Consider the following 9,564-nt stretch of genomic DNA (forward strand, 5'->3'; position numbering starts at 1 on the left):
CCGTCCATGGTGCCCACTGACTCGGTGCTGAGTGAGTGAGTCTCTCAGAACCCCCAGGCGGTGGAACGGAAGGAAGACGGGCAGGATACGCGAGTCTGAGGGCCCCCGCTGACAACTCTGCGAGTGAGAGTGAGAGACAGAGACGGGAGAGAGAAGAGGAGGGGGGGTCGTTTTGCCCTCCGCAAAACCCCGGCACGCTGATGACACCCCCAACGACGACCTGCTGGTTCATGAGGTTCACTCTTGGGGCGGTTCTATGCAATGCTCGCCCACTCCTCCACCGATCCGGCAACCCGTCAGCGAGAGAACATGCCAAAACGCCAGAGTTTCGGTCCTGCAGGGCTGGCTGGCCGGCTGTCGGCCGCAGTGCCCTTTTGCTGGCAGGGAGCTGCCGGCGAGCGCTCCTACCACAGCGCGACGGCGACCCAAGGTATTCCCCTCTTTTAAGGCTGCCGGCTGCTGCGGCGCCCGTTCGGTGATGTGCCCGGCGGTGCAGCTGCGCTGGCCACCATAACCCAATTCTAGATAAAACCCTCCTGCGCAGCTCGGCTCTTCGCTTCTTTGCCTTCGGCCGCTGATCGAGATGTCAAGGGGATCTACATGCCTGCAGTGGCTGCCTCCTCCCTTGGCAGGAGGAGACCTACCTGGCTAGGGAAATACCACCTACCTGCAGACCACCTTGGGCAGAACATGGACGACACCAGCTAGCTGCCCGCTTCCAAGTTGCAACCCGCTGTTGTTTGCGCCACGACCGTCGGTCGACTAGGTAGGTAGGTAGCCATTGTCTTGCGCCTGCTAAGTAGTGCTCCGAGGGTCATCATTTGCTCTACCCTGCTTCAAACCTCCAATTCTCAGGACAGCGTCGCGCTCGTCGGATGCCCAAGACACACGGCGGATGACAAGCAACACGGACCGAGCGAGGCAAAACAACAGGCGTCAAGGCATCGCACCACCACAGGCCCAGGAATCCAACGTCGCACGCCTTCCATCCGCCGGCCGAACAAGGCACTCCGGGAAGTGCCCCCGTGCTGTACTGGTACTTCCGGACTGTGCCCCGTCTCATCCCATCCCATCCGCATCCACATCCACATCCATATCCACATCCCAGCCAATACCAGCCCATCCCTCCTTCCCTCCCACCCCCATCCATAGCGACCCTCCTCCTCCCTCACCTCTTGATCTCCTCCTGTGCCCCAGCCCAGCCCGGCCCAGCTCAAGCCCCCCCCCCGAAATCCCCGAGGCGTCTCTCCACGCACGCCTGCCTTTTTCCAACGACCACCCCGTCGTGGCCGCCGTCACCCTGTTGGTACGTCCGCACTCCTCAGGTACTTCGCTTCGTACCAAGCAACCCCCCGGCCGCTCCACTCGCCAAACAACAAAAACGTCCTCCCCTCCGCAAAAGCTTACCTCAACCCGCTGCAGCACTTACATATACTTGTGCTGCTGCCACATACCATTGCTGTCTTTGCCCTCGACTCCTCCACCAAGTACGTCGATTTGCGACTCACCGTATACCTCGAGCGACCGTTTCTTGTCATTTCTCCCATTCTTCTTCTACTTCTTGCAAATTATTCTTCGCCTTCGCCTTCCGTTCCTGTTCGATCACCCCGTTGCCGTTTTGGCGTGCCTCTCGACGATACGGACACACCGAAGCTGTCGCCACCTCCCAAGGCTCGCTCGAGTCAGACCTTACCACCGATACCTGCACCCTCACGACTCAGCCGGCCGCCTCTGGCCGACATCGCCGCTGAAAGGTTCAATGACGAGTCCTGTGTCGTAATTGTTCCCGCCTTCCCAGCTGTCCTGGCTTTGCAGCCCTGGTGCATCTTCAGCTGCCTCGGCAGCCCACTATACCAGCCTCGTCTAAGATACAAACCCTGTATCTGCTTCTTGGCCAACAAAACCTTGACCATGGCGTTCCCGCCACAATACCGGGAGCCTGCTCCCACGCTCCCTAGCATTATTACCCCCGGGCCTGGACGCTATCGAGGACATCACGACATGCCTTTCGGACGAAGTCCCGCCATGTCCATACCAGGTCTCGATATGCGAGACGATGTGCCGCCCCCTCTGCCTCCGCCTCGAGTGCTACCCTTTGGCGATAGCCCTCACCCGTCGGAACACTTGAGAAGAGACAGCCGAGACTACAACGCTTCTTCGTCTTTTGCTAGCGGTTACGGTAGCATGGCTTCTTCCCAGGCGGATGATCGTCCGAACTTCAAGAGACGGGGCACCGGCAGCACAACCAATGGCGACGAGGGCTACGCAAGTTATGCTTCTACCGACAGGTACGGCGCCACCCCTTTGTAAATTGGAACGTTGAGCGAGCGGTCGCCATCCGTCCCGATACTGACTGCCAACTAGATCTCGTGATTCGGCGCCGACAGAGTTTGGACTGCATCACAGCAAGTTTCACTTCCAGTCTCCCGCTGATATCCACACGGACGACGTTTTGAAGAGACTGGATCCGATCCGCAATGCCGAAAAGTCGCCACCGCGCTCACTCTTGACGTCCTCCGTCAGCGACATGTCCCGAAGACATCCGGATGCACGGGCGAGACCGACTCTGAATATGCCCGTTCAGTTGCCTATCCATAGCCGCCAGGCGATGCTCGACTCGCCCATTAGTCGCTTCTCAGACAGCCCGCTATACTCGGCCGCATCCCCTCGACCTCTGCCGTTCCACCACAGCCCCGTGGACCAGCGCCCACATCCCGACACGTCAGACGTGGACCAGTCGCCACGGGCACGGACGTGGAGGAACAACAGCGATGACGCCAACTCCACTCAAGGGAGCTACGAGTTCACTGGGGCAGAAGACATGGAAATGGATGACGCTGCTTCTATCAAGCGTTTGCATCTCGACGACTCGTACGCTGCTGTCGGTCAGAAGCGTCGGGCTGCCAGCCCGCCCCCCGAAGAGATGCTGCTCCACGGCGTCAATAGCCAGAGTGACGTCGTCCGTCGAAGAGATATTGGCTCGAGAGGCTCTCCCACACCTAGGCTGGCCGTGGTGCCCCAAGGGTCCTCTGTTTCGTCCATGTCCCCGGCCGCGGTGTCGCGCTCCAATTCTTACATCTCATCGGCTTCGATGCCACCCTTGTCCGGCAACTCATACGGCCGTCACTCGCCTGGCGGTGCATCACCAGGGGGTCTCTCACCAACATCGTGCAGTTCCCCTTACACGACACCCGCTTCCTTGACGCAAAGCCCCCGAACATCCATCTCGGGTCGGGGCGGCGCGCACGCTCGCACAGCCTCGGGTGCGAGTCCGAGGAAGTTAACGGAGATCCAGAAGCCGAGCGGCACGAAGCTACAGGGGTTTTACATGTGCGAGTGCTGCCCAAAGAAGCCCAAAAAGTTTGAGACGGCAGACGAGCTCGCGTAAGTCCGCCAATGCAACGAAATACCCGCGTTGAACAATTACTGACTGCGTGCACATGGGTAGTGCTCATGAGGCTGAGAAACAGTACGAGTGCTCCTTCTGCGGCAACCGATTCAAAAACAAGAACGAAGCAGAGCGTCACCAGAACTCTCTGCACGTCCGCCGGCATTCTTGGTCCTGCTCCGCGCTCTCTGGATACGACCGTGCTTTTCATGATTCAACCAGCCGCCCCGGGGAGGTCGACACCTGTGGCTACTGTGGCGTTGAGTTTCCCAGAACTGGCTGTGCCATGGGGAGTGGCATTGGAGGCCACCCACCCAGGCACGCCACAGAACAAGATTGGGAAGAGCGAATCCGGCATTTGCAAGACGTGCACAAGTTCAGGGAATGCAACTCGGCCAAGAAATTTTACAGGGCGGATCATTTCCGCCAGCATCTCAAGCATAGCCATGCCGGGACCAGCGGCAAGTGGACCAACATGCTGGAGAATGCTTGCATGGTGGAGGAAGATCCCTCGCCTCGGTGAGCAACAGGGCACAGAGCACTCTTAAGGATTCGAATTCGCATCGCATCGTCGCCTCGTGAAGGATGGCGCCTCGCACAGCATGTCTTTTCCACTTCAAGGACACGAATTTACGACAACTGATTTAAGGCGTAACGGCAACATGGGAAGGCGCTGAAAGAATATGCGCCTTGGGTTTGGCAACACATACCCCCTCATATGAGGCAAACATAGCGGATGGAGGCATCGAATTGATTTTTTTGACTTGTTTCCTGGCTTGACCAGTGTGGGCGCGGTCTGCATGGCCAGGATGAGCGTTGGACGTCGGGTTGGATTTAGTCGTGGCGGGATAGGGACTTGGCGGATAGGGATGGGTCTACATGGCGAGGCGAACCTGCGGTTCGGTACTCCGGTGTTGGCGGATGGCCCGCAGCCGAAGCAGGCTAAGGGAGTCGGCTCACAGGAGATTCGGGCTTGGTGCAAAGTCCGAGGCGGTTGGCATTTCGAACGACCCGACCTGTCATGCCCCTCTCAACAGGGCGGGATTCAGCGGGGCAATGCTGCGGTTGTCAGAAGAGTTCACTTACGCGCCCGACGTGTGCAACAATGGTATCTTCTCGCTGATCGCTGTCAAGTTTTGTGAGGCAGAACATGCCTTGTTGACAAGTGTTGTGCGCACAATGGTTCAACATTGGGCCGATCTGACGCGTCCCGCCCCTCCATAACCACAGACACCGCGAGGCACCAGCACATTGTGCCATGGGCAGCCTCCATGGTCTGCCAAGTCATGTTTCGACCACACTCCAGCGCGCCCGAGTCAACAGTGGCGGCGCACAGGGCGTTGGGAACACTGCGTGGCGTCGGCAGCGCTCTTCGTTTAGTAGCTCAGGTTGTTTCCACCGCGGCACCAAGTCACCGACTTCCTCGGTGGCTGTGCGGCTGCATTGGGCTGAAGCAAGCGACCCCTGCATGGTCTGCAAAGTGCGCAATGTACGGAGTACGAATACATGTACTACGGAGTACGTACATACTATGTCAAGGAAATTCACTTGGTGGCGGGAAAATAGGCGCCATGGCACAAAGCGACTAGACAGCAACTCAAACTTGGAAAGACCACTGGTGACAATGGTCCGTGACGATGACTGCGCCGGGTTCACAATACTAACGCCGTAACATCACGTCTGCACCGTCTCGCACCAAACTCTGACATTACCTCGCTTGTTTCACGTATCGGTGATAAGGGCGCAGGAGGGTATGCGTGCGTCCCACCAGACATCCATGCCATGTATGAATACTAGAGCAGAGAGGGGGGGACTCACTCCCTGCCTCCCTCACTGTTGCCCCCTTGCTATGACATGCGGACCCATCGAGCAGGTAGGTCAAGTAGTGCTGCGTATGTATGTACTGGCAGTACGCTCCGCGAATCAGTGACATGCCGGTCGTTTTTTTCTCTGGCATAACCGAGCCCGGTGGGCAGGCGGGACTCCGCTTGGGACGGACGGGCTTTGTTCGTGCATATGACATGGGTTGTTAGCGTTTCTTGGAGGCCGCCTCCTACGCACAGGTACCATCGGATGGACAGCCGACACGGACCTGAGTGAGGGTGCCGCAGTCCAGACCGACTCGGGCGAAAAGAAAGGGCATTCGACTTATGTTTCTGTGCTCTGCTCTTGACAAGCAAGTTGCGGGGAACAGAGTGGACACGGGACCATCTGTATGTCAAGCTACAGCTGTCGTCGAGAAACCGCGCATAAGCGGCGACAAGGACGATGACAAACCAAAGGCTAAGCCAACGCATTGACTTGCGAAGTATTATCGAGATGTCATCAATCTGAGTTGATTTACCAACAACGTGGTCATAGAATAACCCCAATTACACCATAGACTGGCCCGTTTGGCATTTCCCCCAACATGGCTGTTCTCGCTCAGCTGCAGGCAGACAAGAATGGGGTTCTTGGAGGAGACTATTCAGTAATTTGTTGACTTCAAGTTTGTTTATAAAATTCCCCAGTTAGTAAACAATGAAGCAGTGATCACGTCCAGGCAGACGCACTACCTTGTTGACCGTGATTAACAGTCCTGGCCAAGGTACACGCTTCAGCTACTATAAAGACAACCGCGGAGGCTGATCCGCAAATAACTTGTGACATGAACTTGTATCTTGTCTAAATACCACTGGCTTATTCTACTTAACACTACTGGGTCCAACACACAACACGACTCGACATGAAGCTCAGCATACTTCTTTTGCTCATCGCCATCAATTCACTCGGCACTGAGGCCAACGACAGGCGGTGCAAGTGTTTGAATTCCGAAGGGTACAACCGCAGAGACGCGACTGAGAGGTGCTGCAGACACGCGCAGAAGGCTCAGCAAAGCCTCGCCTACGAAACGGGCAGCAGAGATTGCCATTATGACCGCATGCTCCCAAAGGAGTTTGCCACCTGCTGCGAGAATTATGAGACCACTTCGAACTGTATTGACTGAGGAAGGAGGTCTACACATGGAGCGGGAAGTGGCACTCGGCCGACCCTTGCCCAAGGCTTGCGTGTCTCGAGGAGCGCGGTTTTTTTTCTTGTTTTGTCCTGATGCTGGGCATGCTGCGACGGGGGAGGGAGGAGGTGACGTTTTGGCCCGCCGTCATGTTGCTAGAAGAGGCCCTCGAGAATGGGAAGGAAGCGCGGTGCTGCATGCCCTGAGCGGCGCTGGGACGCGTCAACACCTCTCAGGTGGGCAAGCATGGCAGGCGGTTGCGGTATTTTCGTCTTGGCACGCAAGTACAGTACGGAATACACCATGAATTATAAGATGAGGCTTTTCGCCTGGTACAATGCAAACAACGGAGAACGAGGCATTTCTCAACCAGACCATCGAAGCCACAACGTGAGATCCGTGTGCACTCTCCTGTGTAGCAGTCATACCATACGAGCCTTCACGTCTGATAAATGGAAATTCGACCTTAGTTCGATAGACGCGTCATAAGCTGCATTAAAAGAACATTTGATGATGGCATTCAGGTTTAAAAGACAGACAGGCCCACGCCATCTTAACATCTATGATTTCCGAGCCACCAGCCCTCAGTTCCCCGGCCCACTTACGCATACGACATCATCATGCAGCTGCACATGCTCTACGTCGCTGTTGCGATATTTCTTTGCAGGCCCGTCGTCGTCGCTTCGTTCAAGCCGACTTCAGACAACTCGCCTGAAGAGGCAGCTATTGGCGCCCGCGGGATGTGCCTCTCCAGAGTAACGCGGTGCCAATACCACGTCCGCTGCCCCAAGAGGGTGGCCAACGTCCCGACGTTGTTCGAGGCTTGTATGGCCGACGCATGGTGTGACGGCGACCAGTACAGGTCCAGCCGCGATGGGATCCTGGAACCCAGGTGCTCACCATGCGACTGCGTCACGGTGACCAAATTGCTCAAGTAGCCAGCCGAGAAGACGACGACGTGGGTTTGTCATATCGCAAACAGATAGGGCCCGACTAACAACTCGCACACAGAACGTGCTACTGCTACTGCTACTACAGCGTCGCTACACCGTTCAAGTCAGGACCCCCAAAGTTTTTGTGTGCCGAATGGAAAACGCCACAACCCGGGGAAGGAAGGGTTCAGGTACGGACGAGGTGCGGGACTGTAAGCGGGAAGAGGAAAGCCGTGTCCAGCCTGCTTCCCGCGGCCACTGACGATGGTCCCGCCAAGCTTTTAAACCACGCGAGGCGCTTTGGTCAACTAGCGGCCTGGTCGAGCTGTATTGTCCGCGGGAAGTTCGCGCCTGGGGGGATGGGGAAGGGGGGGAAGGGGGGAGAAAAGTCGATCGCGGCCCGCTGGGAACGGGGTTTTGGTTTCTCACTCTTGGGGCATGTGCTTGGGACTCAAGGGTGGAGGGAGGCAAGCCACAAGCTCGTCCGCCTTGTTCGCGGATGGTGTTCTTTGATTAAGTACCCGTACAAGGTGAACCTTTCAATAACACGCGCAGCACGAACTTAGAAATGAATTTTGACACCAGTTTCTCGGCAGGCAAAGGCTGGACTGGCCAGGGTCCCAAGTGCCACCACCCGGGGGGGGCTGGCCGGGGTGGGACGCCAGGCTGAAAGACAGACTGGTTCGTGGAGGGGGGGTGCAAAGTGTGCGTCATGCAAAGGCGTGGGTGTGTCGCTGGCGGAATCGAGTTTGCCTTTTTGACGACAGAAGTCGTGACTGACTTTAGCCGCGGGTGTGTGCAGAACGTAGCTTGTTGGTGTCAACAAGTTTGGGTGTGTGTGTCTCTGTGTGTGCTTGGACAGGCTGCTTGAACGTACATTGGCAGTGTCCAGCATAATGTCCGTGCAAGCTTCGGCCTGCGTGTCATGTGTAGAGAGTTGCCCTAGCCGTCGTCACACATGCCCTACAGGCCCAGTCATACGCCTCCATCAATGGAGCCGGTTCCCTTTTGCCGTATGGCTCATCACCATGGACGTGGACGACAAGAGGGCAGTTTCGCGAAGCATGGTGCATGAGAGCTTGTGTCTGCTAGCTGCACAAGCAAGGCATACTTTGCACAGCGTGCCATGTCCCGCCTTCTGCACCGACTTCCGTCTCGTAGCCTAGTTGTGGGGACTCATGAGAACATGACAACACCAATCTGCATTCCACGATCAGCATGTACAAGCAAGACTTGCACGACAGCATGAAGTAGCCCGCAATGTATTCGTAGAGCCTGTCACGGTCGCCAATCATGCCAGCCAAGAGGCAGCAGGTTGCGGTCGGTTGTAACGTTGTTGTACCTCTTTCCAGTGTCGAAGAAGCGCGTGCGGCGCAACACTGACACGTGACACCATCCCACAGCTCGTGAAGCAGCATCTCATCCCATCAGCTTCTCGGGTCGGCATTTGTCCCGCGCCTTGGACAAGCAGCCGAATCGCGTTGACGAGGAAGTAAGCAATGGAGACATGGCTCGCAAGCGGCACCCATGGCGCGCGCAATGCATCTCCTCTGGGAGACGAGTGCGAAAAAAGCGAGCTGGGGCTCGATGTCGTCGGCTTTAAATAGCGCCGCGATGATTATCCCGGGCCCCAAGAGGCACCCCCGTTTGATCTCCCGGATGTCGCTGGGCAGGCATGGTGCTTCGCTGCATGTTGAGTGGATCGGTGTGTCACCGACCCGAGCGCTCCACGACTCTGGATCACTTCAGGGATTTGCGCCATCGTCTTCCTCTCTGGTGCACGCTCGTATCTCGTACACAGCTCTTTCTCGGCTTCAGGGCAAGTCTTCCAAGAGCAGGCATGAGATGAGAAAGGGAACGTTAGATTGCGCCCGTCACGTGACGAGGCCTTTTAGTCGTGGCTCGCCTTGTGCATCAAGGCCTTAGAGAACGATTTGGCGCTAGTCTCTTGTATTAGTAGTCTCTTGTATTGCAGTGATAGCTGGTCGTCTGGCTGGCCGTCTGGCTGGACCTTTTTGCTGCATTGCTTGGTCTCAGGGAGCTAGGTAGCCGTCTTGCTAGCCGTCTAGCTGGCCGTTGGCTGGCTATCAACCACCCACCCCAGCCTTACAGGGCTGGTGCGGCCGCTTTGTGGCTGAGGCCTACCAGGAATGGTGGGGATGTGGCGGCATGTGGCGGTGCACTGATGGCGGGGCACCTGGTCAGAGCCGAGGAAACGCTGAAAAGTTGCTTGCAGGCGGCCAACGGGTCAT

General features: G+C 57.0%; 2 protein-coding genes across 2 annotated transcripts; both read left to right on the top strand.

Moving 5' to 3' along the window:
• The first annotated feature begins 524 nt into the window (after positions 1-524).
• JDV02_002445 (uncharacterized protein) lies at positions 525-5,036 on the top strand. The gene is made up of 4 exons (XM_047983474.1): positions 525-1,306; positions 1,423-2,288; positions 2,365-3,384; positions 3,449-5,036. The coding sequence occupies exons 1-4, from the start codon at positions 896-898 to the stop codon at positions 3,909-3,911; spliced, it is 2,760 nt and encodes a 919-aa protein (XP_047839445.1). The 5' UTR covers positions 525-895; the 3' UTR covers positions 3,912-5,036.
• Positions 5,037-6,960: 1,924 nt separating this feature from the next.
• On the top strand, positions 6,961-7,671 carry JDV02_002446 (uncharacterized protein). The gene has a single exon (XM_047983475.1). It carries the CDS (start codon positions 7,001-7,003, stop codon positions 7,316-7,318), a length of 318 nt encoding a protein of 105 aa, XP_047839446.1. The 5' UTR covers positions 6,961-7,000; the 3' UTR covers positions 7,319-7,671.
• Positions 7,672-9,564: the final 1,893 nt, after the last annotated feature.

This window comes from Purpureocillium takamizusanense, chromosome 2 (genome assembly GCF_022605165.1).
Source record: "Purpureocillium takamizusanense chromosome 2, complete sequence".
Taxonomy (NCBI): Eukaryota; Fungi; Ascomycota; class Sordariomycetes; order Hypocreales; family Ophiocordycipitaceae; genus Purpureocillium; species Purpureocillium takamizusanense.

What these genes read in the sequence shown, in the direction of transcription:
- JDV02_002445 (XM_047983474.1), top strand. Translation starts at nt 896, where the DNA reads ATGACAAGCAACACGGACCGAGCGAGGCAAAACAACAGGCGTCAAGGC. An exon ending in TGGCCGCCGTCACCCTGTTG is followed by an intron (nt 1,307 to 1,422) that starts GTACGTCCGCAC and finishes AACCCGCTGCAG; the next exon opens with CACTTACATATACTTGTGCT. An exon ending in GAGACGGCAGACGAGCTCGC is followed by an intron (nt 3,385 to 3,448) that starts GTAAGTCCGCCA and finishes GCACATGGGTAG; the next exon opens with TGCTCATGAGGCTGAGAAAC.
- JDV02_002446 (XM_047983475.1), top strand. Translation starts at nt 7,001, where the DNA reads ATGCAGCTGCACATGCTCTACGTCGCTGTTGCGATATTTCTTTGCAGG.